Genomic DNA, 17107 nt, shown 5'->3' on the forward strand with positions numbered 1-17107 from the left:
GGAGAGATATAAAATATATAGATCTATAACGTGTTAAGCAAAATTACTAAACACACTTCCGTCTAAGGGAAGGATCGGCCATTTAAAAGTGAAAGAGAGTCCATACTCTCTTTGTCACCATAATTAAATCTATCCAAAACGAGTTCAAGTTTTGAGATGAAGATAAAACACCTGCATAGCGAAAGCTCAAAACTAGAATAGTGTACTTCACCAAATAGTTGTGAAAACAAATCCAGTTAGTAACAGCGTATTAGTAGGTCTTGCCGGTAGCCCGACAGAGAGAAAATTGGTTCTTTGTTTACTTGGAGTACTAAGTACCTGCTCGACAGATGGCGCTGTTGATGTACACCCCCACCTGCATAGCGATCGCTGGCGTATTTTGACCGTAGGTTTTTCTGTCGAGCAACAGAGTTGCAGCTTATATGATCACCGGCTAAGTTTAATATTGAAAATGTATAAGTACAGCCCTAACCTAAGGCTTTTTATCTTCCCCCTACCTCTAATGATGGACAAATGTTTGCCAAATTCATTGCTTGTCTTGAGCTGCCAGTGCAATTTGACTGTCTCCCAAAAAGGATATAGATTCCTCCATTGATCAGAGACCAGAAAATGTATAAGTACAGCCCTAACCTAAGGCTTTTTATCTTCCCCCTACCTCTAATGATGGACAAATGTTTGCCAAATTCATTGCTTGTCTTGAGCTGCCAGTGCAATTTGACTGTCTCCCAAAAAGGATATAGATTCCTCCATTGATCAGAGACCAGAAAATGTATAAGTACAGCCCTAACCTAAGGCTTTTTATCCTCCCCCTACCTCTAATGATGGACAAATGTTTGCCAAATTCATTGCTTGTCTTGAGCTGCCAGTGCAATTTGACTGTCTCCCAAAAAGGATATAGATTCCTCCATTGATCAGAGACCAGAAAATGTATAAGTACAGCCCTAACCTAAGGCTTTTTATCTTCCCCCTACCTCTAATGATGGACAAATGTTTGCCAAATTCATTGCTTGTCTTGAGCTGCCAGTGCAATTTGACTGTCTCCCAAAAAGGATATAGATTCCTCCAATGATCAGAGACCAGAAAATATATAAGTACAGCCCTAACCTAAGGCTTTTTATCTTCCCCTACCTCTAATGATGGACAAATGTTTGCCAAATTCATTGCTTGTCTTGAGCTGCCAGTGCAATTTGACTGTCTCCCAAAAAGGATATAGATTACTCCATTGATCAATGTACAGGTACAGCCCTAACCTAAGGCTTTTGCCTCCCCATGCGTAAGCTGTGAGGAGGTTGCCATCATCCTTGCTCCTTTTCAGGACCAGGCATTTTGACATTTCTAGGGAGATGAACTACCTAGAATTTGATTACTAGGGACTGCCTCCCACCAAAAGGTAAGTCTCCTATTTAAAGAATGAAAGGTTTGTTTTCATGTCAGAACAAATCACAAATTTTTTAAGTAATTTTTATTTTCTCAAACTATACGAACCAAGAGTCCCACTTTAACCATCCCTCTCAGACCCAGGTCAAAAGTCTAGCTTTTTACTGACAGGTTGAGGGGGGGCATACCTTTCATTTTAAGGGAGATTGTCTTAACTTCCATTTCAATGGTGGTTGTTATAACATTTACTATTATAATGATTTATTGGCAATTCTAGCTTTGTTGAACCATATTTCTATTTAAAGGACACATTTGTAAAGTTATGAAAAAATAAATTACTTAAATTTGTGAAGTTTTGATTTACACAGTTCGTAAAAAAGCTAAAAAGAAGACATCTTCAATACCAAAAAAAAAATACAATGGAATTTAAATATATAATAACACTGACTGAAGAGATACAGAAAATAAAGAATATGTGATCATATCACATTCTCATTATATACATAAAAGTCTTAAGAATATCCTATTTAAGAAAAAAATTGTTAATTATGAGTAAAAAGACGGATCTTTTTAAGCAATAACAATAAAACATATCAAAATAAATATTTGATCATTATATGATTGTTCTTTTGTACAACACACTAAACTAATATTAATCTAATGCAAGGTTTGAACATTATTTATGAATGATGAACAACTAGCTCAAAACCAAATTCGTGCAACTATGTTGCAACCTGAAGAGCCGAACTAAAGATGAAGCGAGTTCTCTAATAGAACCATCTTGGACAAACTATGGGTCACACCTTCCCTGAACTTAACCTTGGACATTTAGCATCTGGCAAGCCCATAGTAATCTCACTGTCTTCAACTCCATTTTCAAGGCTCCTTTTCTTCACGTTGTTGCTGTTTTCCAGATCTTGTATTCTATTCTTCAAATTTTCATCCTGAAGGAATGATCAGATTTTAGATGTCTTATTATAAATTGACAGAATTGCGTAAATTGCAAATTCAGTTGAATGTGCCAGAATTTTTTTTTTTTTTTTTAAATATCAATATTAATATTTCCTAACATGAAATCTACACTGAAGACAATTACAGGTACAGAATACAGTATAGGAAGAATCAGAGATAAATACCGATGTCAATCATGGATTTGTAAAGTCACTGTTAATGAGTATCTATTCACAAGTATATTTAATAAAGTGCAAAACAGACCCTGATGATAAAGACAAAAGGCCATTAAAGTATTGAGAAAGAGCTTGAAAATCCACTCGTATATCACTATGTCTCGACCCACTCTCCACAGTTATAAAACTAAGTATGTTGTGCTCAATGTGGTTTTGTTTGTTATAGCTAAGGTATAGGTTTAATTGATAAAATTACAAGATTAACAATAAAATTCTACACTAGAAATCAACAATACAATATGCTACACAGAACCAAATAAACCTCTTACCTACAGTATAATGTATATGTATGCAAGTGGGTAGATGAGTTATTTAATTTCCCCCTTATTTTCAGCAGTAAAAAAGGTAAAATACATTGGAAAAGACATGACGGAAGACCTAGACACTGGGAAATTAGGCAGAAAACATCCTATACAGGGTAGTGAAAGTAACTAATTTTAATTTCTAACTTAAAAAAAAAAAATGTTATATCAATGCTGATGAAATACCTGAAGCCACGGGTGATTCAGTGTGTCTGTGGCACTCAGTCTACTTTCTGGATCCTTAACCATCAACTTCTTGATCAGATCTTTAGCTTCATCAGAGATTGATGTCCATATTTTGTGGTTGAAGTTGTAGACTGCATTCTTTATCTGGTACCTCAGTTTGGCATCATCACTTAGATTAAAAGGGGGATACCCAACTAAACTAAAAAGAAAAGAAGAAATAAAAAAACATTAGTTTTCTGTAAAAACAAAATTCAAGTTTTCTTAGAGTATATTTTAAATATTCAAGAATGTCACCTTATATTTACACTAGCGAAAACTTCAAAATAAAAATTCCCAATTCTGAATTTCATGAAAATATCAAGACGATGCTTCTCTACAGACAAAAGAAGTATGGTTTTGTGCTCTCTGGTTCTCCAAGAACCTCATTAACCTAACCACAAGTCATAACATTCTCATACAAGGGATAACAGCCATACCTTACAAAAAGTAAAACGCCTAGGCTCCACATATCAACTTTGTTTGTGTACGAGAGCTGTCCAAAATCTAAGAGTTCAGGAGCTATGTATGTTGGTGTGCCACAAAATGTGGTCATCTGTGAGGTATCAGCTGCCAGTTTGGATAATCCGAAGTCAGTTAATTTAACAAGCGTCAATTCTTTATCTGTAGCTAAAAGGACGTTTTCTGGCTGAAAAGTTCAAATACCATGATAGAATAGATAAGGAAATTTCTGTATATCACCTATAATATAAAACAAAATAAATATTCAATTCCTGATTCTGAGTAATAGAAACTTTTAATATAATTTAACTAAACTTTAGCAGATAAAAAACATCCATTAGGGGCTAAAAAAATATCAAAGTGCTTTCAAACATTTGTATGCCTCTTCCTTAGTATGTAATTCTGATAGCATACAACAATATTTATATATCAGGGATCTTGATATTCTTTGGTAAAGAGCACAAAATACATATTACAATACTTCAAACAAATAATGAAAACCTACATAAGAACAAACCTTAATGTCTCTGTGAGTGATGTTCTTCATGTGTAAATACTGAATAGCTGAAACCAACTGATAGAAGTAAAACTTAACAGTCATCTCTGGGAGTCTTCTTTGAGTCACCAACCGGTCAAAGAGTTCTCCTCCTTCTGCCACTTCCATTACGATAAATATCTTCTCTGGGGTGTCGATGACATCCACAAGTCTTATGATGTTTGGCTGCGAAGAAGTCAAGCTTATCAAAATCAATAATTTATGTCTAAAATACATTAAAGAAAAGTTTATTTGACTTTTAAATGATGGTTGTGAATTTAGTTACACAGCAATGCTTCATAATATCTGCAGGACTTGGGGGTTAATGGCACTTGGGGGAAAAGCTAGTAGCCCTAAAAGGTAAAAAAATCAAACAATAGGCTGAAGAAAAAGTTATGAAACTTCTCTAAAGTTATACTCATACTCCTACTAAACGAGACATATAATACTATCATAGACTATTACTAAAATCGATCAAACCACACAGACACTGTGAAAGGAACACAAAATGGAAGAGCTGCTTGGGCTACGTGTTGATGCTACCGATGACCAAGAGAGAATGGCCCAAAAAAAAACAAGGGTAGCCAAAGCAATTGCCCGATAAGGTGGCAGCTTCTCACAACGGAAAAACTACAAAGAGCAGAGTATCTTACCAATAAGAAGGGCTGCTAAATTTGACTTACAATTTAGGAGTAGAATATGCCCTATCCAGAGAAGAAATATCAATGAACTATGGGAAGATTCACTGAAATAATGCACACGCCTGAATGTTAAAACACTGTGTACAAGGGTAAGTGAAATGTTTATTATGTCTGGTTGATTCTGCTATATTTTCCAACTATAATTTCTGTGGCCTATGATGTACATACAGTAACAACTAGCCTGAACAATTGTTATATAGATCATGACAATAATATTCCAAAGTTAACATATAATTGGTCCAATGGCCACCCTACTGTTTAATTTACTACAGTTGTAATGACAAGAAAGGTTGAAAATGGCATATGATGAAGTGAAAGTAAGAGAAAAATGATATTTTAATTATAAAATAAATTTTTGAATATACTTACCCGGTGAATATATAATAGCTGCTACTCAGTGGCTCGACAGAAAACATACTCAAAAAACTCGCGAGCGATCGCTATGAAGGTTGCGGGTGTGCCCACCAGCGCCAACTACCGGCCAGATACCACTCTTGCATGTAAACAAACCCTTCAATTCTTCTCGTCCCGCTGCGTCTCTATTGGGGAGGAAGGGAGGGCCTTTAATTTATACAGTGGAACCTCTACATCCGAATTTTCCAACATCCGAAGTAAAATTCGAGCAAATTTTTGACTCTACACCCGAATTTTATTTCGACACACGAAGTAAACATTAGGCCATTGAGCGTCGAGTGCTCAGTTCTCTGTTCTTGTGTGTATCATGTGGTTGTCCTCTGATTTGGTCTGTTATTAACAGTGCTTATTTCATTCTTTTCTCACATTTCCTTTTGGATTTTACCTATAATCATGGTGCCTAAGAAGCTAAGTTTCAGTACAGGAAGAAGGCAATTCTTTCATTAGAATTGAAGCAAGAAATTATAGAAAAAAATGAGAGCAGTGTGCGTGTGAGTGATACTGTATGGCTAAACAATATGGCCGGAATAGGCCTATGATCTCGAGGATCATCAAGCTGAAGGCAGCCATTAAAGCAAATAACCATCGAAGGGGATCACCATTATTACAAGACATCATAGCAATACCCTGGAAGAGATAGAGCGCCTTTTATTGATAGGGATAAAGGACAAAGAGATTGTTGGCAACGATCATTTGTGAGAAGGGCCAGCGTGATGAACAGAAAGAAAGAAAAAAGTGAAGCAAAGAAAACCAAGATAGCATTAACAAGCTCTTTTAAATAAGACTTCTCTCTTTTTCTGTTTCTCTCTAAACATAGCATTAACATGTTCTTTAAATAAAATCTCTCTCTCTCTCTCTCGTTCTTCTTCCCTGTTGTAGTGTTAAATACGTCTACGTCTATTATTTTTTTCCCGGAAGAGAGAGAGAGAGAGAGAGAGAGAGAGAGAGAGAGAGAGAGAGAGAGAGAGAGAGAGAGAGAGAGAGATAAAATGGGTTTAGAGTACATGTGATTTTTAACAGCGTCAACGAGTTGAAAAACAATTAAATGAAACTAAGAAAGTAATAACAGCTAATCTGAATTCCTTTATTAACTAAAACAAATATTGATACAAACACACTCGTGTGCGTATGCACAAACACACACACACAGGTGCAAGAATTTTGCTACGCAGTAAGAGAGACGGTCAGGGAGGAGGTAGAGATGGTGACTGCGATAACATACCGTAACTCGTCACTGAAAGTGATGAAAATAAACAATCAAAAGAAAAAAATTTTAAAAATATGAAATATAAAAATAAAATAAAAAAATAAATAAGCTTAGTTAGATTAAAATTTCCATAGTGTAAGTTACAGTATGTTATCGCAGGCACCATCTCTACCTCCTTACCGATCGTGTCTCCTTGTGCGTGTGTGTGTGTTTGCGCATACGCACACGAAGTGTGTTTGTATCAATATTTGTTTTAGTTAATAAAGGAATTCAGATTCGCTAATATTGTTTTTTTAGTTACATTTAACTGTCTTTCAACTCGTTAACGCTGTTAAAAAATCATATGTACACAACACATTTTTGTTTAATCTCTCTCTCTCTCTCTCTCTCTCTCTCTCTCTCTCTCTCTCTCTCAGAAAAAAAGATTAATAGGCGTCTCTAACACTAACAGTGATAAAGAACAGAGAGAGAGAGAGAGAGAGAGAGAGAGAGAGAGAGAGAGAGAGAGAGAGAGAGAGAGAGAGAGTATTTATTTAAAGAACATGTTAACACCATGTCTACCTTCTCGCCGATCGTCCGTCTCCTCCTGGGTAGCAAATCCTACACCTGCGTTGGCCTGTCTCTAAGGTAAAGTGGCAATAAAACACATTTTTTATTCATTATTTCTTTATAATTATCTTTTTTACATGCTTCTTTCATATTATGCAGTTATGTTATTGTTATGTGTAATTATGTGTAGCCATTTATTAAGGATTTATCATGGGTTTTTAGGCTGAGGAACGAATTAAATGAATTACCATGTATTCTTATGGGAAAATTCGTTTCGACATCCGAACATTTTCTACATCCGAAGTTGGTTCTGGAACGGATTAAATTCGTATGTAGAGGTTCCACTGTATATTCACCGGGTAAGTATATTCAAAAATTTATTTTATAATTAAAATATCATTTTTAAATATTTAACTTAGCCGGTGAATATATAATGGCTGATTCACACCCAAGGCGGTGGGTAGAGACCAGAGTTAATTAAGTTTACAGCGTATGAGCTAAGAGTTTTTTTGACAGTTATCAATATAACAAAACCAAAATATATAGGTACCTGGTAAGGAAGCTGACTTAAGACGATTACTCTGCCTTGTAAGTCTGTCTTCCTCACGGAGCCCAGCGATCCTCTTAGGATGCTGAGAGACTCCCAGGAGCTGAAGTATCAAGGGCTGCAACCCATACAACAGGACCTCATCAAACCCCTAATCTGGGCGCTCTCAAGAAATGACTTTGACCACCCGCCAAATCAACCAGGATGCGAAAGGCTTCTTAGCCTTCCGTACAACCCAAAAAACAATATTAAAAAACATTTCAAGAGACAGATTAAAAAGGGTATTGGAATTAGGGTAATGTAGTGGTAGAACCCTCACCCACTACTGCACTCGCTGCAACGAATGGACCCAGTGTGTAGCAGTCCTCGTAAAGAGTCTGGACATCTTTTAAGTAAAACTGACTTGCTTCTCCAAAAAGTCGCGTCCATAATACTTTGCAGAGATTTATTTTGCTTGAAGGCCACGGAGGTTGCTATATCTCTAACTTCGTGCGTCTTAACCTTAAGCAAACATCGGTCTTTCTCATTCAAGTGAGAATGAGCTTCTCGTATTACAAAAATCTGATAAAATATGACAAAGCATTCTTTGACATAGGCAATGAAGGTTTCTTAACTGAGCACCATAATGCCTCAGATTTACCTCGTAATGACTTAGTACGAGCTAAATAGAACTTAAGAGCTCTAACAGGACATAATACTCTTTCCAGTTCGTTGCCTACGATCTCTGATAAGCAAGGAATATCAAAAGATTTAGGCCAAGGACGAGAAGGCAGTTCATTTTTGGCCAGGAAACCAAGTTGAAGTGAACAAGTGGCTTTTTTCTGTAGAAAAGCCGATGTTCTTACTCAAGGCATGAAGTTCACTGACCCTTTTAGCCGAAGCCAAGCACACTAGGAAAAGTGTCTTGAGGGTGAGATCCTTCAGGGAGGCTGAATGTAATGGCTCAAACCTGTCTGACATGAGGAACCTTAGGACCACGTCTAAGTTCCATCCAGGAGTTGCCAAACGACGTTCCTTAGAGGTCTCGAAAGACTTAAGGAGATCTTGGAGATCTTTATTGTTGGAAAGATCTAAGCCTCTATGTCGAAAGACCGAAGACAACATGCTCCTGTAGCCCTTAATCGTGGGAGCTGAAAGGGAGCGAACCTTTCTCAGATGTAAACGAAAATCTGCGATTTGGGCTACAGAGGTACTGGACGAGGACACAGATGCTGACTTGCACCAGTCTCGAAAGACTTCCCACTTCGACTGGTATACTCTAATGGTAGAAGCTCTCCTAGCTCTTGCAATCGCACTGGCTGCGTCCTTCGAAAAGCCTCGAGCTCTTGAGAGTCTTTCGATAGTCTGAAGGAAGTCAGACGAAGAGCGGGGAGGCTTTGATGGACATTCTTTACGTGGGGCTGACGTAACAGATCTACCCTTAGAGGAAGACTTCTTGGAAAGTCTACCAGCCATTGAAGTACCTCGGTGAACCACTCTCTCGCGGGCCAGAGGGTAGCAACCAACGTCAACCTTGTCCCTTCGTGAGAGGCGAACTTCTGCAGTACCTTGTTGACTATCTTGAATGGTGGGAATGCATATAAGTCCAGAAAAGACCAATCCAGTAGAAACGCGTCTATGTAGATTGCTTCTGTATCTAGGACTGGAGAGCAATAGATTGGTAACCTTCTGGTCAACGAGGAGGCAAAGAGGTCTATGGTGGGTTGACCCCAAGTAGCCCAAAGACTCTTGCCCACGTCCTTGTGGAGGGTCCATTCCGTGGGTATCACCTGACCCCTCCGACTGAGACAGTCTGCCAAGACGTTCAAGTCCCCCTGGATGAATCTCGTCAACAGGGAGATGCCTCGAATTCTTGACCATAAGAGAAGGTCCCTTGCGATCTCGAGCAGCGTGAAGGAGTGTGTGCCTCCTTGCTTGGAGATGTACGCCAAAGCTGTGGTGTTGTCTGAGTTGACCTCTACCACTTAGTTTCGAAGAAGCTTTCGAATATCATCAAGGCCAAGTGGACTGCTAATAGCTCCTTGCCGTTGATGTGCATGCTCTTCTGACTTGAGGTCCACAGACCCGAGCATTCCCGACCGTCCAGGGTCGCAACCTCAACCCAAATCCGACGCGTCGGAGAACAACGCGTGGTTTGGGTTCTTGACTGCTAGGGATAGTCCTTCTCTCAGACTGATATTGCTGTCCCACCATTTAGGGCATGCCTTCACTGGTTCGGAGACTGGGAATGATACCATCTCTAACGTCTTGTCCTAGTTCTAGTGAGAGGCTAGATGGAACCGGAGAGGCAGAAGGTGTAGTCTCCCTAGTGAGACAAACTGCTCCAGGGATGAGAGAGTCCCTACGAGACTGTTCCAACTCCTGACTGAACAAACGTTATCTTTTCAGCATTAGTTGGACTTCGAGCAGGGCTTGTTCTAATCGGTGGCAGACGGAAAAGCCCGAAAAAAAAAACTGGACTGCGAATCTCCATCCCCAAATATAGAATAATCTGGGATGGGATCAGTAGGGACTTTTAGGTTGACCAAAAGTCCCAACTCCCTGGCCAGACTCAACGTCCAATGTAGATCCTGCAGACAGCGAAGACTGGACGATGCTCTGAGAAGTCAGTCGTCCAAGTACAGGGAGGCTCGGATCCCCGATAGATGGAGGGATTTTGCCACATTCCTCATGAGCCTTGTGAACACGAGAGGAGCAGGACTGAGGCCAAAGCACAGGGCTCGAAACTGGTACCCCACATTCCTGTAAACAAACCTCAGAAACGATTGGGAATCCGGGTGTATAGGAATGTGGAAGTATGCCTCCTGAAGGTCGAGAGAGACCATCCAGCCGCCTTCCATTAATGCTGTCAAGACAGCCTGGTAGACTTCATCGTGAAGTTTGTCTTGACAATGAACACATTGAGCGCACTTGCCTCTTACGTACTCCTGCAGTGAACATGGCTGCCAGATCATTGGAGCCATCCCTGAGGAACTTGTTCCTGCAGAGAACGTGGCTGTCAGATCATTGGAGCCATCCCAGAAAGCCTTGTTTATGCATGACATAATTGTACAGCAAAACTTCAAACGCTCGAAAAAAGACTCCTAACAGGAGATGGTCTAGCTCTGAAGTCGACCATAAAATCTAGTAGCGTCTCATGGCCAGGTGCCAGGGAGAGTCTATGAGTGTCATATCAGACTCTCGCTCTATAAGCCAGCTTAAAAGTAGGGAAAGCAAAGGCTGTCTCCCCCAAACTCCTCCTGGTGATAAACCAGTCGCCTAGCAAACGTAAAGCTCTCTTAGAAGAGCTAGAGAGCACTAGCTTATAAAAACAACGGCTTCGAAGTAGCTAGGCCTAGTGTAAACTCTGACGTTTAGGCGAACGAGGAGCAGCAGTTACAAAAAGATCCGGACAAAGATCCTTAAAAATCAGTATGATTTATTTAAAGTCCATAGAGAGCTAAGCAGCTTTAGGCTCCTCTCCGTCTGACAGAGTCCTCAAGGGAATATCAGTAGGAGGGGGAACAGCAACTTCCTCATCTGAAGGAATCTTGTCCGACAATAGCCGAGTCTCAAGCAAGGGAGAGACCTGCCGTGGTGGCAATGCTTGACAAGCAGAGTCCACACGCACTGGTGCATTAGTAGCGGACCAGGACGCAACGTCTTGTAACTGCTTAACAGTCTGTGCACTGTCAACAACAACAGGTGCGGTAGGACGCTGGGCGTCCACTCGAGACTGTTTTGACTACCTAGCCTGAGCAGTCAAAACAACTCTAGACTGCGGTAGTTGACGCTCAGCGTCAAAACAAGTCAACTCCGCTGGTTGGCGAACGTCCTGAACGTCAACAGGAGCATTAGGAAGCAGCCTAACGTCCAAATGCGGCTGAAAGCCAACACGTGACCGCATCGAGTGAGGCTCTACATATCGTGACTGACGTGACTTAGCTACGCCAACGTCAACAGGACGCACAAAGGTTCGTTTGGGCGGCTGAAGGCCAGGATCTCGATGAGATAAACGGCTAGGATCAACGTGAACCTTATCGGCAGAATAGTCTTCCATAAGAGAGGCAAGCTTATTCTGCATGTCTTGCCGTACAACTCATTTAGGAACAACGGGAATGGTTGCGGTAAGAGACGAGGGTAACGTCTGTGACTGCAAAACCTTGCCTACAAAAAGACTCTCGGAGCCTGTGTTACGTTTTTGTTTAGGCGGCGAGCAGTCTTCCGATGACTGCATAGTGTCAGAGCTGTCCTAATAGTTAAAACCAGGACGCTGGACCTGTCCTGAAAGGACTGACTTTCGCTTAAAGGGCCTCGAAACCTTGTTCCACGGTTTCTTATGCGAAAAGCCTTCGGATGACGAGGAGAATATCGTCTCTCTCGTCTAATGGTAGGGGCGATCTTGGTGAGATACACCTGATACCATAGAGGGAACGTCTGTTCGCTGATCAAGGCCTCTCGAACCCATAAGTCGTACGACATTACTTCTTCCCTGGGCTTGGGAGCTTGCAAGAGGTCCCGGACTAGGCGAACGACAGGCACGAACAGACGAACCCTCGGTCGCAACACTGATAACACTTTGCGCAATATCACTTTATCACTACGATTTTCTGTTTTGCACTTATTTCACTGAAATCGAATTTTTTAACAATTCACATTAGGTATGAATAAAACTGATTTCTACCTGAAGCACGCAATTCTACCCTCATCAAAAGGTTATAATTGTGAAATCAGTCGTATAATGTAAGCACATTAAAACAAGCAAAAAAAAAAAAAATGAGTAAACATATTTTAAGATAAAAAGATCAGTGGCTGGGAAGGAGACTAAACACTAGTTCATTCAAAACTACGTTTTCAATCTCTCACCGTACAGTGCCTTGGGACGAGAATAAAAACTAAAAACGTTTTATCCTTTCTCCCCGTACAGAGACTAGGGACGAGAGTAAAAAGCTGACTCGAGAACAACGTTACTCGCTTGGGACGAGAATAAAGATCGGAACGTTCTCTCTCCCTCTCTCCCCCCGTCTCTATCTCTCTCTCTCTCTCTCTCTTGATTTCGCCCGAAGAGAAGAGCCCACTTACCTTTCGTCAATAAACAGGTTATTTGACCAAAGGAAAAACTGAAAGGTTTTTCAATTAAAAAGTTCCTTTAAAATAGTCTTTAAAACATTTAAGCTTTGAAAGAAAAATGAACAAAACGTCAGAATCGATTTACTCTTTCTGCAAAGTGAAACCGTGATACTCTCTCTCTCTATCGTAACGATAGAGCGCAAACTGCGTAGCATAAATAAACTAAACGTTAGTTCATCTTTGAAACAGTACGAAGACTATTCAAAGAAAAAAAAACTTTCATAAAATATTTACTAAAAAAATTTCATTTAATAAGTTTTAAATCATTAGCTCTGTAAAAGTTATTTACGATTGAAAAGGGCTCAACGTTGTTTAACTTCGGTTTCCAAGTTAGGACCGCCTACTCTCAGGAAAGGTCGCATATAAACAAATCATTAAAATTTATTTTGATGTTTATTATAAATGGAAAGCTAATCGAAGAGGCCTAATAAAGGCGGTTGAGATATAAAATATATAGAGGAAAATCTATAATTAATTTATAACGTGATAAGATAATTGCTAAAAGCCTAAAACACACTTCCGTCTAAGGGAAGGGTCGGCCATTTAAAAGTCGAAGAAAGTCCATACTCTCTCTCTTGTCATCAAAAATTAAATCTATCCAAAAACGAGTTCAAGATTTAAGATGAAGATAAAACACCTGCACTGCGAAAGCTCAAACCAAAATAAAGTACTTCACCAAATATGTTGAGAAAACTCCAGGTTCTACAGCGAGTATTGATACGTCTTGTCGTCAACGTCGACAGAGAAGAATTGAAGGGTTTGTTTACATGCAAGAGTGGTATCTGGCCGGTAGTTGGCGCTGGTGGGCACACCCGCAACCTTCATAGCGATCGCTCGCGAGTTTTTTGAGTATGTTTTCTGTCGAGCCGCTGAGTAGCAGCTATTATATATTCACCGGCTAAGTTAAATATTTAAAATGGTAATTTAGAGGAGGAGTGGAAGTTAGTAAAAGAAAATTTTGTTGGGATTGCAAGTGATGTGTGTGGCAAGAAGTTTGTTGGAGGCAGCATGAGGAAGGGCAGTGAATGGTGGACTGAAGGAGTGAAGGTAAAAGTGGAGGAGAAAAAGAGGGCTTTTGAAGAATGGCTGCAGAGTAATAGAGTAGAGAAGTTTGAAAGATATAGAGAGAAAAATGAGGAAGTAAAGCACAATGTAAGTGAGGCAGAGGGCAGCTGACCTGAGGTGGGGTTAGGGATTGGGTCATTCATATGAAGAGAATAAGAAGTAGTTTTGGAAAGAAGTGAAGAGAGTAAGGAAGGCTGTTTCAAGAATTGAAGAGACAGTGAAAGATGGAAATGGAAGGTTGTTAAAAGGGGAGGATACAAGGAAAAGGTGGGCGGAATATTTTGAAAGCTTACTGAATGTTGAGGATAATAGGGAGGCAGATATAATTGCTGTTGCAGGTGTTGAGGTGCTAGTGATAAGAGATGAGAATGAGAGAGAGATTACAAGAGAGGAAGTGAGGAGAGCACTAGATGAAACGAGAGTAGGAAAAGCATCTGGTATGGATGGTGTGAGAGCTGAGATGCTGAAGGAGGGGGGTGTGACTGTACTTGAATGGTTGGTGAGATTGTTTAATATGTGTTTTGTGTTGTCAATGGTACCAGTAGATTGGGTTTGTGCATGTATTGTACCACTATATAAGGGTAAGGGAGATGTGCATGAGTGTTGTAATTCAAGAGGTATTAGTTTGTTAAGTGTAGTTGGAAAAGTGTATGGTAGAGTACTGAATAATAGGATTAAGGATAAAACAGAGAATGCAATCTTAGAAGTACAGAGTGGTTTTAGAAGAGGTAGAGGTTGTATGAATCAGATTTTTACAGTTAGGCAGATATGCGAGAAATATCTAGTTCCCGTAGGCCCCGCTGCTTCTTCCGGTGCCTTGGATGACCGCGGAGATAGCAGCAGTAGGGGATTCAGCGTTATGAAGCTTCATATGAGATGGATAACGGGGGAGGGTGGGCTGTGGCACCCTAGCAGTACCAGCCGAACTCGGTTGAGTCCCTTGTCAGGCTGGGAGGAACTTAGAGAGGAGAGGTCCCCTTTTTTGTTTCATTTGTTTGATGTCGGCTAGCCCCCAAAATTGGGTGGAAGTGCCTTGGTATATGTATGTATGTATGTAATGACAAGATAGTATATTCAACAATCAATTTCCTTAACATTTGAAGTCTAACAAACTAAGGTTCGTAACTTATCACCATAAAATGAAAAGGGAAACCTTATGTGTATCAGCCCAATAACCTTCAAATAAAGCCCCTATGAAGATGTTGAAAACTTATGATGGTAAATGCTTGACCATAATGCTAGAAAATGCTGTACAGTATTAAGATTCATAGAGAAATCATAATTATCAAGTAACTTTAAACATGAGACAAGTAAATAAATGTTTAAAATGCAAACTAGGTTTCTAATTATTCATAAAATCATACCTCATGAATTTCAGTAGATATCTTCAAGGAAAAACAGTGCCAGCTAAGTATTATTTTTTTCAAAACAAAATAATTACTTTGTCTTATTCTCATATAATGATGAGCAAGAAATATTTTATTTGCATTAAATACTTAGCAAATAATTCAGCTAGAGAAACACAAATTTCCCTAAAATATGCTGAAAAATATCTAGATAAACAGGGCCAACATAAACCTAACGCTGAAAATATTTTGATTATTTAATGGTACTACTCACGTAATAAGCATATATTAGGAACCTGAGCAGTTGGCATTAACAATAATTGTAACTTACATGATTGACAGACTGTAATAGCTTTATTTCATTCTCAATTTGTTTTACGTTATTCAGTAGCAGCTGGCTCCCCTTCTTTTTAAGTATCTTCACAGCAACTCTCTCCAGGGTTCCCTGTTAAACAAAAAATATTCATTATAATTTCTCCCAATATTTGACTTTCACTCCCATGCTTTTCACAGAGTCAGCTTACAGTATCAGTGGACTTTTTCTTTACTTTCATAATACAGCAAGGTCTCAAGAGAAGGGGATAAAAAAAATAACCATATAAAAAATTGATACGCCATTTTTTGGAACTAAACATATTTAATCAACTTGTCATTTTTAAAAGGTAAGTATAATTATGAATGTTCTATTTAACATCAAAGTTCAGAATAAAAGTAACATTTTGTTACCATAAAAGCATGAAAATGTTTTACACATGAGCCTACATAAATATTTTTGATGCGGTAAAGAGAGAGATAGGACATTGCATGTTATAAAAATCATAAATTTTGGAAGAATTTTATATTTTTCTTGACCAAACAAGCCTGAGACAATCAATAGGCTGTAACTTTTGGAGTACTTAAGTAACTTAAAGGACTCAAGTTTATATACTTAGGGAAAATACAAATCTTTGACCTTTAAAAAGAGACACATCCTTAGGGCAGAGGAAAGCCCTAAAACCAATCTGACTGGTTTATCAAACTGGGAAACATCAATGCACTTTTGTCTTGGAGAAGCGCAAAAGCGTTGGCTACTTTCAACCTCCTAACTACCTGAGCATGAAGATGAAGCAGCTATATGGGAAGGTCCCTACCAAGAGATTGGTAGGCAGTTGTAGAAGAACCCATGTCCACAAGGATATGGTGTCTGAGTATATGGTCATTTTGAGAAATTATAGGTTGCATATATTTCATCCATCCTCCCCCTCATCTGGGAGGATGGGGGGAGATGTTTCAATTTAAAACTTACCTGTAAAGAAATGTCCTTTAGTCATGAGGTGCGCTTGCATCTAGAATCAAATCCAGCATATAAATGAACAACTGCTTCACACCAAAGAGAGCATAAAAGAAAAAAAAAAAAAAAAAGGAGAGATATTCTACCTCTCCTTCTAGATTTATGTCATAACAACTATCTTAGTTGAGAAGCTGCTTGTCCCGTGTGGGCAGCGAAGATTGTCTGTCATACCAGAATCCTACCTTCAGGACTAGTGCCTCTAACAGGTTCTTCCTGGCGTAATGGTTCATAAGGAGGTCTCTTGAAAGACCTGAGAACTCGAACCAGGTTCCATGGGGGGAAGTCTCACTTCTGACTGGGGGCAGGTAAGTTCATAACTCCGTATGAGTAAAGAAAGTTCTAGCGATGAAGAAATGTCCATTCCTTTCAGTCTCAAGGTGAGGCTTAAGGCTGAGCAATAGCCTTTCACTGCCGAGACTGATAGGCGCATATCTTCATGCAAATACACGAAGAACTTCGCTATTGCTGGAATAGTGGCATCGAGTGGAGAGATACTCCTTCCACGACACCAACCATAGAAGACTTTCCACTTTGCCTGGTAGACTGCTGCTGATGCCATCCTAATCGCAACTTGTTGCGAAAATCCTCTCAGAGAGATGTTGGATAGTCTCCAGGCGTGAAGTCGTAGCGAAGCTACGGCTTGGTGGAATGTGTTGGCATGTGGTTGTTTGAGTAGATTGTGTCGTGGAGGGAGTTCTCTTGGGGGCTCTGTTAGGAACTGCAGAAGGTCCGGAAACCATTCTGCGTGATGCCA

The 17107-nt window shown here is 39.6% G+C and overlaps 1 protein-coding gene across 1 annotated transcript in view; it reads right to left on the bottom strand.

The window, feature by feature from the left end:
* Positions 1 to 1797: 1797 nt before the first annotated feature.
* The window catches only part of LOC137648601 (serine/threonine-protein kinase Chk2-like), a 110002-nt gene continuing 94692 nt past the window's right edge, over positions 1798 to 17107 (bottom strand). Inside the window, exons 6-10 of the mRNA XM_068381521.1 lie at positions 15355 to 15468; positions 4068 to 4271; positions 3529 to 3737; positions 3053 to 3251; positions 1798 to 2321 (exon numbers count right to left, since the gene is read on the bottom strand). Of these exons, the coding sequence (XP_068237622.1) occupies positions 2175 to 2321; positions 3053 to 3251; positions 3529 to 3737; positions 4068 to 4271; positions 15355 to 15468 (873 nt within the window). The 3' untranslated portion in view covers positions 1798 to 2174. The remainder of the gene's footprint in view (positions 2322 to 3052; positions 3252 to 3528; positions 3738 to 4067; positions 4272 to 15354; positions 15469 to 17107) is intronic.

Source organism: Palaemon carinicauda, chromosome 10 (assembly GCF_036898095.1).
Source record: "Palaemon carinicauda isolate YSFRI2023 chromosome 10, ASM3689809v2, whole genome shotgun sequence".
Taxonomy (NCBI): Eukaryota; Metazoa; Arthropoda; class Malacostraca; order Decapoda; family Palaemonidae; genus Palaemon; species Palaemon carinicauda.